Source organism: Puma concolor, chromosome B3 (assembly GCF_028749965.1).
Source record: "Puma concolor isolate L17-30 chromosome B3, mPumCon1.1.hap2, whole genome shotgun sequence".
In the NCBI taxonomy this organism is placed as follows: domain Eukaryota; kingdom Metazoa; phylum Chordata; class Mammalia; order Carnivora; family Felidae; genus Puma; species Puma concolor.
Window position 1 is genome coordinate 111,648,073 of NC_141672.1, and position 22,814 is coordinate 111,670,886.

Sequence of the window (22,814 nt, forward strand, 5' to 3'; positions counted from 1 at the left end):
CCGGCCTCGCTCCTCAGGCTGTGACCGCGCCGTGCCCGTCGCCGCGCCATGCGCTCCAGGCTTCGGCCTCCGCTCCGGGCCCGTCCGGGGCCTCGGGGGCAGCGGCGCAGGGCACACATCTTCGCGCCCGGGGCCCTGGCGTCCCGCGCCTGCTGAGAGCGGGCGCCGCGCGGGAGGGGCCAGCGGGGCCGCGGGTGTGAGCGCGAGGAGCCCGGGAGCGCGGCTGTGCGCGCGCGCGGGGAGGGGCCGCGCCGTCACCCGGAGAGCCCGGCGGATCCCGGACTCCCGCCCGCCGCTCCGCCCGCCGCGCACCTCCTCTCACCGCTCGCCCGGCTCCAGCCGCCGCCGCACGGTGAGTACCAGCGTCCGGTCGCCCGCCGCCCCCGCGCCCTACCCCTACAGCTTTTTTCGTTTAGTTCGTATTTGGGTTCTTGTGGATGTTGTTTTTATTATTATACCTAAAGACTCCATCGCCTCACTCCCACTGCTGTCCGCCTCCCGCCTCGTCGCCCTCTCCAAGCTCACCCCTTCAAGCCCCAGGAGCCGTAGAGGGCTCCGCAAGCAGCCCTGGCGGCTGCTCCTTGTCGCTGCGTACAGCTCATTGCCCGGGCTTTCCGCTCTGGCCCTCGAAATTCGGTTCCTTTCCTAAGACTCCCCCTTCCTCTGGTTCTGGGGCCCAGAGCCCCCTCCACTCGGAAAACCTCGCGGGGCCCCCAGACCCTCAGCTTGGGGAGGACGCGCTCTGCTCTGAGGCGCTCCGTTCACTGCATGCGGGCAGGACACACTTGCCGATTTCGGGAAACCGAGAAGACATCGTCATTTCCCAGAGTCGCGGAGCCCTAGTCACCTCCCCAGCCCGCCTGAGAGCTGCTCAGGGGGTTATTGGGCTTGCCTTGCAGACCCCTCAGTCGGGGAGTTAGGACAGTCTTTTTACCTCCTAAGATGTTACAAGGCACTTCAAGGCGAAAGGAGGGTCAACTTGTTTCAATTCGATACGCGGAGATAAGGATGAAACAGACAGATAGCAGATAAATAGCTTGATACTTGAAGAAGGTATGAAGACAGATGGGAGAAAGAGGAGCGAGCTGGGAGAGACAGACAGCTCAGGGACAGATAAGATCGACAGATGAGGGACACCTAAACAAACAGAGGGAGAGACACAGACAGAAGATCCCAGTGTCTTCGATGAAGGCTTTTGAACTCGGATCCCCAGTCTGCCTGGAGCTGCCCCTCTGAAAATGGATTTGCCTTTCCTGACGAGTTTAGGGGAGGAGCCCTCGGGGGTGGGCTGCCTGGGCCTCAGGAGTGCCTGCAGCCATGGGCCGGATGGGAGACTTCGGTGTCTGAGCACACGTGGCTGGGCCAGGCGACATAGAGGGCCCCAAGCATCAATCCGTGGGTCCTCTCGCTTCTGAGGTCCACGGGGGAGGCTCTGCCTCCCTTCCTGGGCCAGAGATCAAAGCGCAGGACCGGCAGCAACTTTTGACCTGAAGCTTTGTGGCTTCGGACACCAGCAAGGATTCCCATTCAACCCATATGAACCCGGACAGCCCGGCTTGAAGTATACTCAGAGAGGAGACGACACCCCCCCCCCCCCAGAGGAAGCCCAGAGCCAGAAGAGACTGCATTTGGCCTGAGCAGAAAAGGCAAATCTGAAGGAGGAAAACTTAGGGAGTGGGCGGTTAGAAGCGAAGTGGCTCCTGAGAAAGTTCCCTGAGAACCTCTCTGTCCCCACGCGCTGACCCGGATGGAAACCAGCTTTGGTCTGGAACGCAGCTAAAAATGCAGAAAATATGGATAGGAACTGCGTGACCCTGGTCCCACTGATGGCTGGAAAGAAAACGGTGTGTATATCCAACCGGAACCTTTCTGCTCAACGAAGGCGAGGCTCCGGGCGTGAGAGAAGAAGCTCGGGTTTGTGGAAACCAGTGCTGTTATCCCAGGGAGCCTGCTCCGCACGGAACTGGGTGCGGTGGGGGCAGCCCTGGGGCTGGGCGCGCACAGCATGCTTTTGAGAGTCGGGTTCAGCACCGCGAACAGCGGTCGCCTCAGCCTCTTCTCCCTCCCCACCCCCCGCCCCCGCCACGGCCTCGAGACCCTCCTCCTTCTCCTTGCCCACCCCCCCCCCGCCCCCTGCTGTCTGGAGATGGGCAGTGACCGCCCCTCCCCCGGTCCGTACCCCTCCCTGCGTCTTCCCCGCCCGCCCGCGTGCATGCGCGACTGAGCAGAGGGGCAGCCTGTCCCCGAAGTCCAGGCTTCAGGACCCGGGCGGGTAGGGCAGGCATCAAGGGTAGCCAAAGGCTCAAGGATCTGGACGTTACGAACCCTGGGTTAGGCAATGGCTTTGCTGTGTGGCCTTGGGCAAGTCACTCTCCGTCTCTGGGCCCCACTTCCTGCACAATCCGAAAACAAAATTGGTTTCCGAGCTGCCGGGGCAATCCTGAGGTCTCAATTACCCCTTCTTCTCCCCCCAAACCCCAGGGGCTTTTGTTGTGGCGCCAGCGCGTGTCTGAATAACAAAAGGCTCCCGTCCAGGGGAGAATGAGCTTGGACTCCCCGTGGCTAAGTTTGTCGGCGCGCCCAACTCGGTGCGCCCAGCTGGGCGGGCCCGAGCCATGGTGGTGCTGAAAATGGCTCAACTGCTCTCTACTTTCTCTGTTTCATAGGAGCGGCGGCATGGAGGCTCTCACCACTCAGCTGGGGCCGGGGCGCGAGGGCAACTCCTCACCCAACTCGAAGCAGGAGCTGCAACCCTACTCAGGCTCCAGCGCTCTCAAACCCAACCAGGTGGGCGAGACGTCGCTGTACGGGGTGCCTATCGTGTCTCTGGTCATCGACGGCCAGGAACGCCTGTGCCTGGCACAGATCTCCAACACTCTCCTCAAGAACTACAGCTACAATGAGATCCACAACCGCCGTGTGGCCCTGGGCATCACGTGCGTGCAGTGCACGCCCGTGCAACTGGAGATTCTGCGTCGGGCTGGGGCCATGCCGATCTCCTCGCGCCGCTGCGGTATGATCACGAAGCGCGAGGCCGAACGTCTGTGCAAGTCGTTCCTGGGCGAGCACAAGCCACCCAAGCTGCCCGAGAACTTCGCCTTCGATGTGGTGCACGAGTGCGCGTGGGGCTCGCGTGGCAGCTTCATCCCTGCGCGTTACAACAGCTCGCGTGCCAAGTGCATCAAGTGCGGCTACTGCAGCATGTATTTCTCGCCTAACAAGTTCATCTTCCACTCGCACCGCACACCCGACGCCAAGTATACGCAGCCCGACGCCGCTAACTTCAACTCGTGGCGCCGTCACCTCAAACTCAGTGACAAGTCGGCCACAGATGAACTGAGCCACGCTTGGGAGGACGTCAAGGCCATGTTCAATGGCGGCACGCGCAAGCGGACTTTCTCGCTGCAAGGAGGCGGCAGCGGCGGTGCTAATGGCGGGTCGGGTGGGCAGGGGAAGGGCGGTGCTGGCGGCGGGGGCGGCCCCGGGTGTGGCGCAGAGATGGCCCCAGGCCCGCCGCCCCACAAAAGCCTGCGCTGCGGCGAAGACGAGGCTACCGGACCTCCTGGGCCGCCTCCTCCCCATCCGCAGCGGGGACTTGGTCTAGCGGCGGGAGCCGGCGGCCCGGCGGGCCCTGGAGGGCCTGGTGGCGGCGCCGGCGTTCGCAGCTACCCAGTGATCCCAGTGCCCAGCAAGGGCTTTGGCCTCTTGCAGAAACTGCCCCCGCCGCTTTTCCCTCACCCCTATGGCTTCCCCACGGCCTTCGGCCTCTGCCCCAAAAAAGACGACCCGGTGCTAGGTGCAGGCGAGCCCAAGGGCGGCCCAGGCACCGGGAGCGGCGCAGGCGCGGGCACTGGCGGAGGCGCGGGCGGGCCAGGATCCGGCCATTTGCCCCCGGGGGCAGGCCCTGGCCCTGGTGGCGGCGCCATGTTCTGGGGTCACCAGCCCTCTGGGGCAGCCAAGGACGCAGCGGCCGTGGCTGCAGCGGCCGCCGCAGCCACCGTGTACCCGACGTTTCCCATGTTCTGGCCGGCGGCAGGCAGCCTCCCGGTACCGCCCTATCCAGCCGCGCAGAGCCAAGCCAAGGCGGTGGCGGCCGCTGTAGCGGCGGCGGCCGCGGCGGCGGCGGCGGCTGCCGGCGGCGGCGGCCCCGAGTCCCTGGACGGTGCCGAGCCGGCCAAGGAGGGCGGCCTGGGCTCAGAGGAGCGCTGCCCGAGCGCGCTGTCCCGCGGGCCGCTGGACGAGGACGGCGCGGACGAGGCGCTGCCGCCGCCCCTGGCCCCACTGCCCCCGCCTCCTCCGCCTGCACGCAAAGGCTCCTACGTGTCGGCCTTCCGACCGGTGGTCAAAGACGCCGAGAGCATCGCCAAGCTCTACGGTAGCGCCCGCGACGCGTATGGAGCCGGGCCGGCTCGTGGGCCAGGGCCGGGCGCAGGGTCCGGCGGCGGTTACGTGAGCCCAGACTTTCTGAGCGAGGGCAGCTCCAGCTACCACTCCGCCTCGCCCGACGTGGACACTGCTGACGAGCCCGAGGTGGACGTGGAGTCCAACCGCTTCCCCGAGGATGAGGGCGCTCTGGACGAGGCGGATCCCGGAGCACCCAGTGCGCCCAGCACGGCAGGCGGCCAGGACGCGGACCAGCCTGTAGGGCCCCCGTCTACCACCTCCTCGGGCGCCGACGGTCCCACAGACTCCCCAGATGGCGGCAGCCCCCGCTCCCGGCGCCGCCCGGGGCTGCCCGCAGCCAGCAGGTCAACATTTGGGGACCTGGCTGCCGACGACGTGGTGCGGAGACCTGAGAGGAGCCCGCCGAGCGGCGGCTATGAGCTGCGAGAGCCTTGCGGGCCGCTGGGGGGCCCCGCGCCGGCCAAGGTGAGCCCCGCGCCCGCCTTGCTGGTGGCGCCTCCCCGCTTACCCCTCGGCACCTTCGGGATGTGGGGCAGGCACTGGACAAGTTAGGGACGGGGATTATGTTCTGAGCAGGCGTGCAAGCGGTAGGCCCCAGCCGCTCTGAGTAGGCCCAGCGCTGTGGAACTTGTTGGGACCCCCTCGCCCCGGTGAGTGAGGGTTTCAGAAAATCCGGAGGTGGGGGAGACAGGCCTGAGAAACGAGTGTGCAGTGTTTTTGTTGATTGGGAGCGGGGGCGGGGGGGGGGGGCGGGCGCAGAGACAGGCCGGGACCTCAGTAACACAGAAATAAAAGGGATCTGGGGAAAGAACGGGGAGCAGAAAAAGGGACCCAAAGCCAGAGAAAAGCGCTTGCGAGGCCGGGCCCGTGGCACACTCGCCCAGATGGAGATCAGAGTCCCGGGGACGAAGGGGCTGGTGAGGAGAGGAGAGAACCGCCTCTCCCTCAAGCCGGGCCCCAGCAGTGCGGGGTTCCGGAATCTTCCTCTACCTCAACTTGTAGTTTTCTGAGTCCCTTTGAACTCCGGCCTGGGGAACCACAGGGTTCATTTGGTAGCAGCTGTCGAGATGGCGTGCAGGGCGGGAGAGGGGCTCTCAAGTTGTCTGAACCACGGGTTCGGGTCGAAGCTGTGCAACTAAGCCGAAGTCGTTGGCCTTTTGAAAGTGGGTGCACACACCTGTACATTTATTTCCATTGGGTCTATTAAAACACAAATCATTAGCTGGATGCAAAAAGCGTCATTTATGCGGGGACTGGGCGTGGGCTGGTGGGAAGATGCCGAAAAGGAGGTGGGCAAAGGGGGGGCGGCGGCTTTGGACAGCTCTTGTCTTGAGAGCCGCTTTGTCTTTCTGATAATTTTCTCGAGGGCGCTAATAATTACCCTGAAACTACAACGTTGCTGTGGCCTCCGAGGGAGCCAGGCTGCGCCGCGTGCGTCACAGCCGCCCAGGGCCCTCGGGGCCCACGGGCTAGCTGACCTCCGCCTCCCTCTCAGGGCTCCCCCTCGGCCGCGGCCAGGGCTGGGGGACCCTGAGCCGCTACAAGCACACCCCTAACCGCCTGTCATTTTCGGCCGCCGCAGGTGTACGCGCCAGAGCGGGACGAGCACGTGAAGAGCGCGGCAGCGGCGCTGGGGCCCGCGGCCTCCTACCTCTGCACCCCCGAGGCCCACGGTAACGCCCCTCAGCCCCCCTGCCGAGGTCGCTGGCCAATGTGACGCGGGGACCGCGGGCGGAGGGACAGGGCTGTGTGTGTGTGTGTGGGGGGGGGGTGCTGCTGCGAGGGAAGATGAGAGGAGAAAAAGAGAGGCAGAGGAAGCGAGAAAAACAGGGAGAGGGAAAGAAAAAGAAAGGGAAAGGAAGCTAAGCGAGAGAACTAACAACTTCCATCGTTTGGTCACTTAACAACAAACCTCCCTGTCCACCACACAACACACGCTCACATACACCTCATAAAATCCTTCTTAAAACCACGCCTGGCACCTCTTTCCAGTCCTCTCATTTATTCGCCAAGTTTTTGGGGCCTCGAGGTCCTCTGTGGTCAAGCCAGGTTAGGGCGGAGGGTGCGGGAGCTTGGCTGCGCGCTTGGATACCTGAGAAGAGCCCGCGGTGGCTGCGACCCAACCCGGGGGGAGACCTGCAAGTGCGCCGGGCCCCCGTGGCTCGAAGAGGAGGGGCTGAGGGCCTCGGAAATCCCGGCAGGCCGAACCGAAAGGATGTCTCCCCCGCCGCCACCCCGCGCGGCTCGCAGCCTGGGCCGCGTTCTCGGCGGGGGCGGCGCGGGCAGACCCGGCGGCCACGCGCGCTCGCGGTGCCCCAGTATCTGCGCGCGATGTAGGTCGCTCGTCCCTGGTGGGCTCGGCTGCTCGTCTTGTTCTTTTCCGAGGGGCTGGGGAGGGGGCGTGGAGCGCGGGATGAGCAGACCGCGCGCGGGGGAGGGGGTGCCCGGCCCAAAGCCTGAGGGTGCAAGCCCAGGCGCACAGCCGGGAAGCAGCGGCGGCCACGACGCTTTTAATTAGGGCTCGGGCGCCCCGACCGTAGCAGCTCTGGCCGTATCGGGGTCACGGTTTCTTTGCTTCTCCTTGAAACTCGGTTTATTGCCTTTAAGAACCAGATAAGGAAGACAATCACTCGACCGCCGACGATTTGGAAACGAGGAAATCCTATCCAGACCAAAGGAGTATCTCCCAGCCAAGTCCCGCAAATACAGACCGAGGTGAGCCCTAGGACCCTCACGCACCAACCCCACCCGGAAGCCGGGGCCCACGTCTCCCAGGTTTACACAGGTTTGGGCTTGGCTTTTGAGGAAGGCTTTCGATCAAACGCAAGCGGCTGCTGGTCCCCTTGTGCGACTGGCAGATACATATTTAAACAGCGCGCCCGCGAGGTGCAGGCCAGGGCTTTCCTCCTTAGTGGGTTTGGGGCTCTTCTGGGGGAAGCGAAGGGGGTGTCCTAAAAGGAAATGAGAGACACCGTCACCCACATGAAGCAGGTCAAAGGGTATATACTTCCTGCCCTAAGATAGCCTACCTTCCCTGGGTGCACTCTCCTTCAGTGGGTCACCCTCTAAAATGATAGCTTGGAAGGTAGGTAATACTGGATGCCTGTAACTGACTCTTCTAAAGGTAGAAGGTCTGTAGTAGCTCCCTGACTTAGCTCGGTTCCGGGAAAGCTCATCCTTCCCCTCCCAAGGCCTCTCCCAGGAGAGAACCCCTCTTACCTGCCCTTGTATCCCAGGTGAAGATGGGCTCACCTTGGATGTCACAGGAACTCAGCTAGTGGAGAAAGATATCGAGAACCTGGCCAGAGGTGAGGTTAAATCTGTGAAATGGGGGTACGCTGTGCTTCGGGGAGATGAACCCTTCTTGTAAGGGAGTGCATGGGAAGGCAGGGCTCTTGGGAAATCCGTTTTCATTGAGTGCAAAGGATAATCCTCTGGACACATTATCCTGGCACAGAGGTATGGGGAGGGGGTGGGGTGGGGAGAGTGAACCAAACCCCTAGAGTTTCATCAGAAGTTTGGGTTCCTGAGGCTAGCCTGTCTGAAGAACCCAGCAAAAAAGAGAAATGAGTAATAATTCTCAGAACTTGATGCATATGACAATCAGATAGGGCAATGTGGGTCTCCCAACCTCACTGGAACACAGGACTTTTTCTGAAAAGCAAGATTGCAAAGAGGCATTTATTTTAGGAGTCTGAGAGGTTAATTTTTTCCTGGAATTAAGGCGTTCTGGCCCCACCTCAATACACCCTAAATGGGGTGGCGATGGAGCATGTTTTTGGAATGGGATCCTGGGGTAGCTGCTTCATCTGCAATGGGGGAGCATGTGGCTTGAGGCACAGAGGATGGGAGCCTCTAACCCCACTTTGCTCCGCTACCTCCCACTTTTGTGTTTCCTCAGCACCTGCTAGGGGTGGGATTTCTCAGAGAGCCTCCCCCACAGGGAGGACTTGGATACCAATAGCTCCTTGGTCAGGGCAGCCCCTGCCATTCCTCTGTAGCTAGTTCTGAGGGCACTAACGGTGCCTTCCACATCCACCCGCTATCCACCACCCTGCCCTCAAACGGTCCAGGGATGGCCTTGGAAACTGATGTAGGAAGGGGGGGGAAGCAGTGGTGGTCTTCCACTCTTCCTGGTTACACATTTAACAGGCTATGCAATTACTTTCAAATCATTGGTGCTTTATATGAGGGCCCTTAGTATGGATTTGGGGTCCTGAGACCCCCTGAAATTGTGAACAAACTGTTGTGAAAATATGTATTTTTCCAGGGCAGGGGACCAAGTCCTTGACAAGATTCACCCAGCTCTGTATTGTTGAAGGGAGGAATGGGGTGTGTCATTTGGAGGGGTAAATCAAGTCCTGGGCCAGCTTCTAAGGTTTGGGAGTTTGGAACAACTTAAAGCAGATGCCATGCTGGTTAGCATGAGCCTAGAAGCCCAAAACCTGAATTTAATTCTCCTGGGCAACCTAGCTCCTGGCCCTTTTTCCTCGTCCAGATTCTCTGGAAGCAAATGGGAAAACAGTGCGGAGGGCCTGTGCCTCCAGGCCCCACCACTCCGCCACTCCCATCTCAGGGCTCTTGGCCAGGGCGGGACCTGCAGCGCCTTGGGGAGGGGGGCCTGAGTCCCGCACACCCTCCTTTACCTCACACTCTCGGCCCTTCGCAGACGAATTGCAAAAACTGCTCCTGGAGCAAATGGAGCTCCGCAAGAAGCTGGAGCGAGAATTTCAGAGTCTCAAAGGTACCCCCTTCCTGGCCCACCTCACCCCACCTCAGCGCGAGAGCTTTCTTCCCGCACGCCCCCGGACCCCAGGACTGGCAGCTGCGGCTGCGCGCCCTGCCTGAGCCGCGGAACCCTCCTTTTCCAGGGTTTCCCGCTAGGCCGCAGACCGAAGGGGTGGGGGTGGGGGAGGGGAGTGGGGAAATGGGGCCGAGGGAGGGGGCTGTGCCTAACAGCTCTCACTTAATCAATTTGCACAGATAATTTTCAGGATCAAATGAAGAGGGAATTGGCTTATCGAGAAGAAATGGTACAACAGCTGCAAATTGTCAGAGGTAAGACGGGAGTCAGGTGAGCGCGCGCACGGGCCGTAACTGCCTCTCGTCTGGCAGGAGCCGCAATGTTGGCTCAGTCATTTGGATTTAAATTGAAGGTAATTTAACAATTATTTTTTTTATTTAATATCCTTTGTATACTCTGATTAGCCTCAGAATGGCAAGCGAGCCCAGCAAACGGCTTGCAGGCATCATTACATGGAGTGATTGAACTTCTTATCGCGGCAATTTCCATGGTTTCTAAATTAAAAATCGAGGCGTAAAATTACCTGGGAAGTAATGCCTAAGTTTGCTTTAATTTTGGTTAGATCCGTCTGCCTTTAAGCGCCATCCCAGGCCATTTCCTCCCTCCGCCAGGCTGCAGTTTGGAGCACTGATGCTCCCTCCCTCGGTCCCCCGGATTTGTTTTTTCGAGGGGGCTGAGCGCTGGGGAGAGGGTGAGGCCCAGGCTGTGACCCCGGCCGGCTGGAGGGTGGTCTCATTTCTTCACTGGCCCCTCCCCATGTCTTCCAGACACTCTGTGTAACGAACTCGATCAAGAGCGGAAGGCGCGCTATGCTATCCAGCAGAAATTAAAAGGTGCGGAAGCCGGGGAACAAAGATAGGGTTGCCAGGCTCTGGCTGTGCCAGTGAATGAATGAGTGAGTGAATGAATGAAAAAGTAAATGGCGGGGCTAGTGAGAGGGGAAGGCCAGGTCTACCTGAAAGGAGGGAAATGGGATTTTTTTTTTTTTAATGCGGAAATAATTCTAGAACGATAGAATAGGGAGAAAGAGCCCCTTGAGCCCTGGGCATTGGGAAATCTGCCGAGGGATCCAAATCTGGCCGTGGGCAGATTGACTTCCCTCTTTCTGTGCCTCAGTTTCCTCTTCTGTATAATGGGGCTGTTGAACCCGAGCAGTGGTTCTAAACCACCGCAGGTTCTCACTCCTAGCCTCCTACCTTTTTCTGATCCGCTCACTTGATAACCCCTGAGCCGGGAGGGGGTGGGTGAGACCTGGGCGGGCAGGGGAGGAGGCGAGTGGACTAAGAAGGTAGGCCTCCCCGGCGAGGCTAGGCAGGAGAGGTGCCCAGCTTTGCCCGCCTGACTGTCTCTCCAGAAGCCCACGACGCCCTGCACCACTTCTCCTGCAAGATGCTGACGCCCCGCCATTGCACTGGCAACTGCTCCTTCAAGCCCCCGCTGTTGCCCTAGGGCCGGCCCGGCCGCGCCCACGCGCCCTCAAGCCATGCTGCTCTCTTGTAAATACCCGCGGCCGCGGCGGCCGAGAGCGAGGAACAAGCCATTTGGACACGACCGATGTAAATACAGCCTCCCGCCCGCCCGCCCTCCTCCCGGGCGCCTCGGCCCAGGGCCCCTTCTCCGTTTCCAAGTGTAAATACCACCTCGCCCCACGGTTGAACTCCAGGGCATCGGACCTCATGGGGTTAAATGGACCGAAGGGGGTAAGAAAGGGGTAAGGGGGCCTCCCCCCACCTCATACAGCCTCGGACCCCCAGTTGTGTACACAATGTAGCAACTTCGCTGGCGCTGGCCCCGCGCTCCCCCCATCCCCCCCCCCCCCCCGCCCCCCGTCCCGTCCACTTCTGAAACTTGTTCCTAATGACAAAGTGGCTATGTGCAATGGATATAAATGTACTGTGAGTCTCTCTTGGTTCAGTATTGGGTTCGGTTTTATTTATGCTGTAAGTTACTTTGCTTCCTTCTCCTGGACCTGCTTCCAGTCCCGTTTTGCATTCCCCTTTGGGTTTTGTTTTGTCTATTTTTTCTTGTAACCTCTTGATGTAACAGCACTTTAAAAAGGGCGACAACTGACTCACGAGATGGAGACCACCTTGAGCCTGTGTGGGGAGACCACCCTGTATCCGTGACTTTTGTTTTGTTTTTAATAAAAAAAAAAAAAGAAATCTGTCACTTCCTGGGGTTGTGGAGGTGGGAGTACCGGGTGGGGAGGGTGGGCGGAGGCGGGCTGAGTGGTGGGCAACAGGTGGGGCTTGAAGACCGCCGGCGGCGCGAGTCGTGGAGCGCGGGGGCTGAGAATCGCACGGCTCAGGTAGGCAGCAGCGAGCTCCCCGATCTCTTTACCAGTCCTTCAGATACACCCAGGTTGCCCCACAGGCCACCCTCTCCCCAGGTTTGGGACCCTCCCTGGAGCCTTTCGAGCAGGGGTGAGAGGACTACAGGAGGCTCCTGGGTGCCGGGGTCTCAGACTCTTCCCTGGAGCTCCCTCAAGGGCCGAGGGTTTACTCGCGCCCACTTCCACACCTGCCCCAACGAGGAAGTCCTTTCCAGCGCGGTAAGAGACCGGACACTTCCTGGGAGTTTGCCCGGCACCCTGCCCGGAAGCCCAGGTTCCTTCAGAACTGCCAGGAGGCGCGGACACCGCAGGCCTGGCCCTGGAGCGCTGGGGCTAGGCGGGGCGGGGCGGGGAGCGAGGTACCTAGGATAGACTTCGTCTGGGCAAGCCTGGAAGCACACAGATATCCTCCTGACTGCCCCTCCGCTACCCTAACGGAGGGAGCCCTGGCGGTTTTTAATGTTCTGTCCATTTGGGCCCGAGAGGGTGCGCGGACGTGGAGGAGCCCAAGGAGCCAGGCGACGCCCGCCTGCGCTGGAGTCAGGTGATCTCGACTGGGGGATGGGGCGGTGTCAGGGTGCGTGTGACGGCGGTGGGTTGCTTCCTGGCCGCTGTTGATGAGGCCTCACTTGCCGCACGCCTCCCGTGGGCCTCAGTTTCCACAGCGCACCTGCTGGTTAGGCTACAGATAAAGGATGGAAACTGCCCCGCACTTTTTTTGAGGGGGAGAAGAGTGTGCCTGGAGAGGGAAAGCGCACCGTCCTGGGGCTCATTCAGCCCTGGCTTCCAGTTTCACCACCTCGGCTGAGGACTAAGGGCTCTGTGTCGCTCCCTTCATCCTTCTAGGCCTCCGTTTTGGCCCGCGTAAAATAATATTCAGGCCTCTCACCCCGGCGCGCGCGGAAGAGCTCTGGGAGGGAAGCGGGGCGCAGGGCCGCGGGTCCCCAGCCGGGTCCAGCGCCCCGCGGACTCCGCCCTCCGACATCCCTGGAGTCTCAGTGCACTCCTCCGGTCCCCCGCCGCCGGGCTAGCCCCTCGGGCCTGGGAGCCCTGCGATGCGCGGGTCGGGAAGTTTGGTAGCGGGTCGTCTGGAGGGCCCGTGGCGGGCCGGTGAGCAGGGAGCGCGCTGCCCGCCGCCTGGAAGGGGCGTAGGAGAGGAGGCCCCCCCACCCCCCGGCGCGCTGCGGAGGCAGGAAGCCGGTCCCCGGAGCCCCCTGCGCTAGGGCTCTCAGGACCCCAGTCCCGAGACATTCGGAGGGTTAGACACAGGACATGAGAGAGATAACAGCGGTGAGGGCAGCGGCTAAACTGTGAGGTGTCGTCGAGGGAAGAAGTCACCTCGGGACGTGAGATCTCCTAGCAGGGACCCTCCGGGGATCGGGAAGGTTTCCTTTGGGTGGAACCAACACGATCAGTTCTCCGCTGCACCAACGGCGAAACAGGTCGCGAGAGGAAGTGAGCAAGTGACTGAGTCCAGGGCCGAGCGGTGCTGGGACGCGCAGAACAGTGCAGGTGTTGGGGAGAGCACGAGACTGCACCCCCTTGGCGTGACCACGCCTTTGGAAGCGGCACGGCCTGCTCTATAAAGTGGGAATTACAGTTGCTACCCAGGCAGGAAGTTCCGTGGCCGCGGCCCACGCAGAGAAGCCTAGCAAATACTCCTTTTCACCTTCCCTTAACGAATTCCCCAAAGTAGAGAAAAAAGCCGTAGGCAGCAGGGGTTCGCCAAAGGGCGCCCCATCTGGGCCGGAATCTCTGCAGACTGGAGGTGTAGGCGGATCCGACCCAGAAAGCTTTGTCGCAAAAAACCCTCTTGGGTTCCTCGTCCCTTCGGAAGTGGTTTGTTCTCCCCCAAATGTTAATAACCAAACGATTGGTATGGATGTAATTATCAATAATTATACGAATTATTGCTGATTGCGGGGCTCGTAGCTGCTTTAATTAGTTTACCAGATTCTAATTAAGTTAAATGAAACATTAATAGGGAAAATATGCTTTGAAAAAAAAAACAAAAACCCAGGATTTTTAAAAAGTCTATTTCTCGCCACAACGTTGCCACCTTGCGACACATTTTAGGCATTGCAGCCAACCTCCGAAGGGCCTAGACTAGGGAGCGTTGTCTTAGGGAGAAAAAGTGGGGTTTTGGGAATTGCCAGCGGGCTATGGAGCACAGAACTTCCACCTGGGTGTTCTTCCGAGGTGTCTGGTTTCACACCCGTGACTCCGGGAGGTGCCCACAGGGGGTCTGGCTCCGGAGTCCTGGGTCTGTGGATAAAGTACCAGGTAAAGATGCCCCCTCGACCTCAGACCACCTTTTTTCGGCGAAGGAACTTCCAATACTCATAAGGAGATGCTGTTTACAGTCTCTATCCTCACCTTTCCCAGAAAATCCAGGATTAAGCTGTAGGCCCTGGTGGAGAGTCCCCCCCCTCCCCCCCGGAGAAATCCTGCCTCCATGCATCCTGCAAATCTGGTAACCTGTCTGCAAAAAAACAGCTGGCAGACCCCCGGATTCCTTAGACTGACTTCTGCATTCCTGTGACACTTGGTTCCTGAAGCTAAGCGTGTGCTCCCCTCTCTGAGTTATCCTTGGTTGTGTGTGTGTGCTCCCCATAGGACTGTAAGTACCCTGGCAACAGGGGCCACATCTTGCTTTTCCTTGTGATCTCCAACACGGCACCCAGTGCCCCAAAGTAGCTCAACAGATGTCTAAATGAAGCGGTTCCAACTTTGCGGTTTATCAGGATGCTGGATATGTCTGAGGGGAGGAGTCCCTAGGTGCTTCTGGACTACAGCTCTTGGGAGACGATTAAGTTCACTTGCCTAATATTAATTAAGCACACGTTTAGTGGTCAGATGATCCTTCCTCAGGAGGATTATTTGGGGAGGGGGGCAGGTGTCTGGTAAGAGATTGTCGGCCTAGGAAAACTTTCTTCCTTTTTCAGCTGTGTCCCAAAGAGGGTGCAGTTCCCCCACTGTCCACTACTCCACCTCCTTGGATCTAAGGTAGAGCCTTGATCCTTTGCAAAAATACAACTCCTGTCCTTGAATTCAGAACACCGACAAAAGCAGAACTGGACCCGTGTTCTCTTTCCATTGATTCTAAACAGCTTTATCTCTCCCTCTCTATCTTCAAAGGTGACATAGTGTTTGGTTAAGAGCACAAGCTCTATAGCCAGATTTCCTGGGCTTCAAGCCCTTCTCTGCCATTTACTAGTCGTGTGACATTGGGCAAGTTGTTGAATGTCTCTGTGCCTCAACTTCCTCATGTGTAACAGGAGTAAAAGTTTTACTTCATAGAACGGTGCGGAGCCAGGAAAGTCAGCCAGGTGTCTGACTTTTCCAGGACTAAAGGTGTTCCTCCTTTTCCTGGAAAAGAGGAAAGCCTCTTTTCTGCTCCAACACAACGGGTCAGACCAAGAGGAATAGTTTCTTTAGAAGAAGAGTCACACCAACATTGGTCCTTTCCTTGTTTGGCATCCCAGAAGGAGACATTGAAAACTACTCACCCAATTGCCCAAGTTCTTCCTAAGAACCAGGCATGTTTGAGGAAAGAAAGGAAAACCAAAGCTTGCCCTCCAACTCCATGCACTGGAGGCTGTGAGCCGAGGAGAAGGTGCAGTGAGAGGTCCCACAGACCGCTATTCTCGGCTGTTACCTGGAAAGGATCATTTCACCTCCACTGAAGGGAACAGAAATGGATCCCTGATGGAACGCTGCTTCGCAGCTCTGAGCGCCCACCGGGAGAGGACCCGCCTCTGCCCTGGGGCGGCTCAGGGGCTTGGAGTCTGCAGCCTGCCCTATCTGTGGGGAGCACAGAGCCTGGGATCTGTGCGCTGCTTTCCCAGCGGCTGCAGAGACCGCTGGGCCGACTACGTGTGTGCTCAGGCATCAGCAAAACATGTGCACCAACATTTTTCTCCTGGGGGGGGGGGGAGATATTTCAAAACCACTGATAAAGTCATCGCAGGAAATCTGAAATTTATTGGACTTTTCTTACTAATCTTACTAATTAGGACTGTGGTTCTTGCATTCATTGCGCGGGGGCAGGGTCCCGATCTTTTCAGGGCCTGTGCCTCCAAAGGTCTTAGCAGGCCTTGCCGCAGCCACTTACTGGTTACATGATCATGCCCAGGTTGCTTTGCCTCTCAGTGACTCCTGTAAAATGGTGACAATAATACTCACAAGGCAGGGCTGTCAGGAATACGAAACCCGGATATTGGTGAGGCCCCTGGCACACGGTAGACCTTAAGGAGCGGGCATTATTTTTTTGATTCAGAGGCAGCATGGTGAGTCTTGTTGCGCGTTCCTGTTAGAGTCACCTTGTCTATCACAGCCCTGAGTTCCTGTTCTGTTTTGGACCTGAAGTGGGTCCACTCTGGCAAGACCTTTTCTTTAAGTGTTAAGGTACCGTGGGACTCAGGATAGTGCAAGGGGAAGCAGAGGCAAGATGGAAAAGATCGAAGACTGGGGCCAGACATAAAAAGCATGACAAAGAGAGATTCTGACTGTGCCCCACTTTCTCTTATTCCATCTCCTGGGACTACAGTTTCCTTTGTGTGAAACAAAACAACCTGTAAGTGAAAAGTGTTTGCAAGGGAGGGATAAACTCAGGTACAAAATATGGAACGCTTCACGAATTTGCGTGTCATCCTTGCGCAGGGGCCATGCTAATCTTCTCTGTATCGTTCCAATTTTAGTATATGTGCTGCCGAAGCGAGCACGGTACGCGGGTGCGCTCTGAGGGTATATAAAGCAGAGAATGAGAAGACTTTTACAGTTATGGTGACCATACTGCACTACTTAGAAAAAACTAAATTTTGAAGACGTATGACTTTGTGTATCTCGTACACACGGTAATTGTATCTTTGTGATTACAGCGAAATGAACTCTAATTATTTCTCTAACCCTCCAACGTTGTATATGCAAATTAAGGGACCATGGGAAATTGGCCCTCGGCCAGCGCGACCTCTGCGCGCCCCCGGAGGGCGCGAGCCTCACACTCGGTCACGTGGCGCGCGCGGCCGCGCTCCTCTCCCCAGCCGTCCCAGCTGGGCCCCCAGGGGTCGCACGCGGGGTTCCACCGAAAACCGGGCGGCACGGTGTCCTCGAAACTACGCGGGGCGGCGCGTGCGCGGCGCCAGCACATTTTGGGGGACAAGAGGCGGTGATGCGCACGGGGGCCCCACAGAAATCAGGCCGGGCCGTCCCCGCGGCAGGACCCGTGACCCTGGCGAGAGCTGGAAACGCCGGTCGTGCACCGGAAGGGGCCGGGCAGGGTGGCCCGGGGCCGCAGCGCGGAGGAGTGGTTCACGGTGCGCCGCTGCTTCCCCTGGGGTGGTCGGGCCCTGCGCCCCGTGCTTGAAGCCAAGGGCAAGGGGGTGAGCGTCCGCTTGGGGCCAACGCTTTCCGTAGTGTGACTCGAGGTGTGGCAGACCGGGAAAGGTCGCCAGGCTTTGGTCCAGCACTGGGCCGGGCCCCTTAGCTGACCCGTGTCCTTCCCCTCAATTTCCACGTTAGAAAACAAGCTCTAGTTGGTTAATCAAGGCCAAAATTAGCCTGCCAGTCGTGAAAGAAGTTGGGATTTGCAGGCAAGTCTGGTTTCAAAAACCGATCTTTTCCTCTTCACAGTGGAACTCGAGCGAGGAAAGATTTGGGACCAGGAGTGCGGCCTCCCCTTTTGGACAATGCTCCCAAGGCCTTATCGGCTCAGACTTTCCTTCCTGCCCTAGTTCCCTCACCACACAGCAAGCATCTGTGACGTCAGCGCCGGGGCTGCAGGGCCAACAAGAAGTGGTTTGTGTTGCTGTGGCCGTTCGGTTCCAGCGAGGGAGCCAAGCAAACGTGGAAGAGCATTCTCAGTGCTGAGATGGACTAGAAGGGAAGAACATGGGGTTTAGACAGTGACTGGGGAATGAAGGTGGGCAGGAGGGAAGGGGACATTTGAACTGTCGCTCCATACAGATGCAACCCTGAGAGGACCTGACAGACAGTGCCAGGCAGAAGATGACCTGGGAGCTACCTGAGTCAATGTCACCCATCTGGGCAAGTCCTTCAGGCAGGAGAAGCCACTGTGGAGGTAGGTGGTGCTCCCGGTCATGCTGTGGCTCGGCGTTGTGAGCCTGACTCAGACCACAGCCAGGGAGCACCTGGCCTGGCCTCTGGGTACTTTGGAGTCCCTCCCCCCACCTGTCTTCAGTGAAATGGAAATCAGGTGCAGGCTGCCCAGCTTCTCACCTGACCTCTGTCTAAATAAGCAGTAAGCAAACACAAACCTCAATGCTAATACGGCCTTCACTGAGGGAAAAGAGCTAATTTGGGCAATGATGTTTCCCTCAGATTTGCAAAAGGGAATTGCAAATAACCAAAAAGCGTATTAGCATTGATGGGAGATGATGCTAATCTTCAATTAGCAACCATGTTTTTATTCATTTATTTACAAGAAGAGCCTTTTCGTCACAGTCAATGCGCACACGTGTCATGGTGACAGGTACATCTCGTGGGTTCATAACTGCCTTATTGCGAAAACCAGCAGGAGATGGACCAGGTTGTTCACCATTTCTGGCTACACAAGTAGGTGTTATTTTGAGCCAGAGGTGGAGCTTGGGTGTTTTTTTGTTCTGTTTTATTTTGTTTTTTGTTTTTGTCTGTTTTGAGCAGTTGTGTTACAGAGGGACGTTTGAGTTCTAGTTTCCATTCCTTCCTGCATCTGCCTTTGTGACCTTGCCCAACTCCCTGGACTTCTCTGCCAAGTGAGGAAACCGCCCTAGAGAAGATAACCTCTCTTTCAGCTTTGACATGCTGTGACTTTTTTTTTTTTGTAATTGGGTAACTGAAGGACTTTTTTTGAGACTCCAATTAGCAACGTGTAAAAATTGAACACTTTTTGTTTTCTATTTTAGAAGGGTGGAGCATGCCAGTCATCCTTGGGGCATAGAATATCCCGGGAACAGTTCACAGGGCAGGCTAGGGTCTGGGACCTGCTGAACCTTGTGACACTCGCCCCTGAGCCCCAAAGGCCCAGCGTGGAGGGAGGGGGAGGGCCGGGATGAGAGGAGAGGAGGCAGATTGGATGTGGCATGAAGCCGGAGGACAGATGTATGGAGGGAGTCGGTAAGGAGAGACCCAAGGAGACGGACACTGAAAGCAGGGAGGAGAACGTGGGTGCCAGAGAGAACTGCACGGTCTCAGAGCTGCAGTGGGAGCTCCCGGCTCCTGCTGGCCCTCGGAGCTGGTGTCCCCCCCTCCACTCTGAGACCTGAGGTGGCCTGAGTCCCGACAGCCTTCCCTGAGTGCCATGGGCTGCAGAACTTCAAGAAAGGCAGAGTGGTTCCCCCCGCCCCCCATCGCCCCGTCCGGTCTGAGCTGGAGCTTCCCGCCACTCTGAGTGCGAGAGATCAGAGCAACTTTAATTACATTTTGATCAATGGAGAAACGGCCTGTTTCATATTGAAAACACGTCAGTGAAGACATGAGATCTCAGCATCCTCTAACATTGTAGTGTTTCCCCTGCAGCCTGGGAGCACTGAGTGTTTCCATATGTCATTCATTTGAAGGAAGAAGGGCCAGGGATTCCCATCAACCGCACCAGAGGGAAGAAGAAGCAGGGATGTGGAGATGTAGCCGTGGCCTCCTCTGTGCTGGGAACCCTGGGGATGAATGGCGTTGGGGGCATCAGGAGGCTTTACCCAGTCGTAGGGCGGGGATGTGCCGAGTTCACAGGCCTGGCCCGGAAGGTCCTAAGGCCCCAGACACAGAGCAGGGCTGCGGGGAGCCTGGGCATGGAAGAGGACCCACCACTCAGGTCCTAGAAATCCCTTTGAGCAGCACGTGCTCTGACTTAAACCTTGTTTTTGTAAGCTCTCTTTTGAAGTATACTCTCCCACCTAATCACCCCAGTGTATATGAGTTTTTCCAAGTTTCCTTCTTTGCCTCCCAGTGAAGAAAACCAGGGGTGGGGGGAGGGGCAAGTAGAAGAAGATCTGTGTGCCGACAGCTCAGAGGGAGGCCTGAGGCAGGGTCAGCTGTGGCCAGAGGGAGTTGCTCCTCCCAAGCTTCCTTAATCCCCCTGTGCTCACAGCCCTTGCTTTTCTGGTTTGGCCCCTGCTGTGGTTAGAGCAGTTCTAATCCATCCCAGATGCCTGACCTCAGTGGTACCCTATAATCCTGCCCCTTCCCCAGCTTGCATTTGGAGCGGGGGGGGGGGGGGGGGGGGTTGGGACCTCAGCCCAGGCGGTACTTTTTGACCCTCCCTGTGATCTCTTTTTTGTGCCTGGAACTTTGTGAATATCTGGCTATTTCCCCACCTGTAGGACGGTGACTCTGCTGAGTGCCCAGCACAGCAGTTTGAACACTGACTTCAGTTTTGATGTGAACAGCCCGAGCACTTTAGATGAGCTGCTTCTGTAAAGTGTTTAGGCCCTGGGCATGGGGGAGGTACATGGAAGGTATAAATATACTCGATGCATAACCACTCCTTATTCTTCTTTGGTCTTCTTTCCTTAATCTTGCAGCTACCTGGATGAAACACACTTTTTAAAAAGTGAAAATAGCTCCTCTTTTTAAAGTGACTACCGGGACTGTTTCTTAGCTACTATAAACTTTTTGTCGTAGTAGCTCCTTTTTCTGAGTTATCTCCTTCTCCCCTGCCCCTCCTTTTCTTAGCTGTGATGAGGACTGTTTTCACCCAGAGGGCTTCAAGGCTTTGGGTCTGAGCACACAGGCTCATAGACCCACTCACTCCTGTTCACTGAGCTTAGTCTGAATCCTTCCCTTTCTTCTGATGTTCTGTTTCATTTTCATGTCTGAGAGATAAGCACTTTTACTGATGGGGAAAAGCTAGGCCTGGAGAGGAAAGTGACAGAGCTAATCAGGGACACTGGAATTTGCTGCCAAATCTTTCTGGCTCCAAGAGCTAACTTTTGCACCTAGTTGGAATAAAGGAGTCCCATTTGAGGGTTCTGGGAGGATCTCTCTAAAATCTCTCGCTCTGTTGCCTTAACTCCTGCCTTTGAAGCCTCCTTAGCCCGAGCTATTTTTATCTGATGGGTTCACTGTGATTTAGTCCAAGACCATTTTCTCTGGCAATCCCAGGCTAGCCTAAGAGCACAGGCACTTCAGTTTAGGGCATGGAAGGGACACTCTGTGAGGGTGCAAAAAGAATCCCAAGTCCAAGTAGAAAGTCTGCCAACTTCTCGGTGGTTCTGTTAGTTTTTCTCTGTGGGGTTGCAAGGTGAGAGGTGAGGTGACACCCCCTCCAGATACTCCCGGCCCTCTCCTGAGTCCAGACAGCACTCACCCCCACCAGGGTCACACCGACGACAGCTGTGGTACAGGGAAAAACTACAATGGCTTTGAACCAAGAAAGACCACGTTTATTAGAGTCAGCAGTGAACCTCAGTTTCCTCATCTCTAAGATGGAAATAACAATTTCCCTACTTTTATAGGGTCGCGAGGCCCCATGGGAAATCCGACTGTAAAGTGCTGTGGGGGAAAAGGTAGGCATATGGTCTCCCCAGACCCCCTTTCTAGCCTCAGGCAGTTAAATCCTTCCCATACCTGGTGAGCGAGGCATTTGTGCATCAGGAACAGACCTACAAAATATGAACAACAAGATGAACCATCACATTGTGTTAATATTTTCACACCACTTAACTCTCATTAAAATGTACTTTGCTGAATTTAATATGTGATTCCAAATGACACAACATATTAAGTGCTTAATATACTAGAAATTATGAAACTATTATAGTCGGTGCCATATGAAATAATTAGACTGAATTAAACTTTAGCAGCCAAGTGAAGGAAAGACTTCAACTTAGAATGTCTTTAAAGGATCTTAAGCCACCACTGTAATCCCCAAAATAAGTGCCAGAAATTAAGATCTTTAAATAAAAACTGCAACCTAATCTGTGCTTACACCCAGCTCCTCTGGGCTTGGCTGATGCAGAGTGAGGGGCCTCGCACCCACCCCAGGGCAGGGCGTCAGGATCCGGTCTTCAGGGGCCTCTTCCCCTGGGGCCTGTCTGGGGGTTGGTGACTCAAGTGGCTTGAATCTGGAGTAAGGCCTCCTGCTGAAGGGGCAAATCACTCTTCTTTGCCCCAAATTAGCCTCTTGTCACAAAATAGAAACAAACCCACCTTATTTAACATTTTGTGAGTCCGTCCTTCCTTCCTTCCTTCCTTCCTTCCTTCCTTCCTTCCTTCCATCCTTCCTTCCTTCCTCCCTTCCTTCCGGGTGTTTTTTAATGGATTTTTTCTCACGTAATCCTCACAATATGTGCATGTTGTAAACCACTGTTTTCAGATGAGGAAACTGAGGCTCGGAAAGATTAAGTGAATCATCCAAGTCCAAGGCCCTGCAATCAGAATCCATAGTGTTCACCCCTACATCACACGTAGCTTCCTCATTAGCGTGTGCATGTGCGTGTGCATGGCACACCTTACGCTGCTTCCTATTTTAATAGTGGTTCGGTAACCAAACACATTAACCTGCTCTCTGGCAGTGACTTACAACCAATGGATTTTTCACAAGCAGGGTGGGGACCATGACTTGAGAGTCTCACTTTGAATAGATTGTAGCCTACCTAACTTACACAGCTCTCTGTATTTGCTGCTAATTCAATTAAAAAAGAATGGATTCATTACCCTCTGAGTATCCTGACATAATACCTATGGGTAGCTGTCATAAACAAGACAACTTCTTATAAAGAGTAAGCAACACTTTTTTATCATAGGGAATACTAATTTCTTGGCTACTTAAGATGCCCTGTCTCAATTTACTCATATCCGTGTGAAAATACTGATCCAATGGGTTGTTTGAAAAATATAAATTTGACTGTAGAGACTTAAATATATTATCATTTACTCACCAGCAAAACTAATTTTAATGGAGGCAGGAAAACTTAGCTCAAGGAAACACATGTTTATAATTGACCAAAAACGTACTTTTCATGAGTATCAGGATAAGGTTCTGCCTCAAATAATAGAAAACCAAATAACTATTGCTTTAAGATGACAGAGGTTAATTTCTCTCTTGCATGAGACAAGTTGTCTTTCAAGGTCTGGTCTGATGGCTCCACTGTGTCACAGAGCTGGCTCTTTAGGATAACAACTTGTGGCCCCAAATGGCTGCTGGAGCTCCAAGCTCCAGGCACCAGGAATAAGGAAGGCAAGAAAAGCAGAGGATGCATATTAATGCTCTGAATAAAATCTGTAACTAAGAAAGAAGATAACAACCAGGGGAGCCTGGATGGCTCAGTCAGTTAAGCTTCC

The 22,814-nt window shown here is 56.3% G+C and overlaps 1 protein-coding gene, 1 long non-coding RNA gene and 1 other non-coding gene across 5 annotated transcripts in view; 2 read left to right on the forward strand and 1 right to left on the reverse strand.

Moving 5' to 3' along the window:
- The first annotated feature begins 266 nt into the window (after positions 1-266).
- On the forward strand, positions 267-11,122 carry SKOR1 (SKI family transcriptional corepressor 1). 3 transcript variants are annotated; one of them, XM_086711033.1, is made up of 9 exons: positions 267-352; positions 2,667-4,869; positions 5,987-6,077; positions 7,012-7,119; positions 7,641-7,712; positions 9,074-9,148; positions 9,388-9,462; positions 9,976-10,041; positions 10,563-11,122. In XM_086711033.1, exons 2-9 carry the CDS (start codon positions 2,677-2,679, stop codon positions 10,655-10,657), a joined length of 2,775 nt encoding a protein of 924 aa, XP_086567159.1. In that variant the 5' UTR covers positions 267-352; positions 2,667-2,676; the 3' UTR covers positions 10,658-11,122. The 3 variants fall into 3 exon arrangements, with proteins under 3 accessions (XP_086567159.1, XP_086567160.1, XP_086567161.1); XM_086711035.1 differs by lacking the exon at positions 267-352 and adding an exon at positions 2,286-2,445; XM_086711034.1 differs by lacking the exon at positions 9,976-10,041.
- A 5,035-nt stretch (positions 11,123-16,157) lies between these two features.
- Positions 16,158-16,264, reverse strand: LOC112856524 (U6 spliceosomal RNA). Its single transcript, XR_003223099.1, has one exon. It is a non-coding gene; the product is annotated as a U6 spliceosomal RNA (small nuclear RNA).
- Positions 16,265-16,377: 113 nt separating this feature from the next.
- LOC147580291 (uncharacterized) overlaps positions 16,378-22,814 on the forward strand; it is a 58,083-nt gene continuing 51,646 nt past the window's right edge. The window contains exon 1 of the long non-coding RNA XR_015252738.1: positions 16,378-17,619. This is a non-coding gene — a long non-coding RNA (uncharacterized LOC147580291). The remainder of the gene's footprint in view (positions 17,620-22,814) is intronic.

Excerpts from the sequence above, each read along its gene's own strand:
- SKOR1 (XM_086711035.1), top strand. The coding sequence starts at position 2,339 with ATGGCTTTGCTGTGTGGCCTTGGGCAAGTCACTCTCCGTCTCTGGGCC. Across the intron at positions 6,078-7,011 it reads CTGCACCCCCGAGGCCCACG|AACCAGATAAGGAAGACAAT; the intron begins GTAACGCCCCTC and ends ATTGCCTTTAAG. Across the intron at positions 9,149-9,387 it reads AGAATTTCAGAGTCTCAAAG|ATAATTTTCAGGATCAAATG; the intron begins GTACCCCCTTCC and ends CAATTTGCACAG.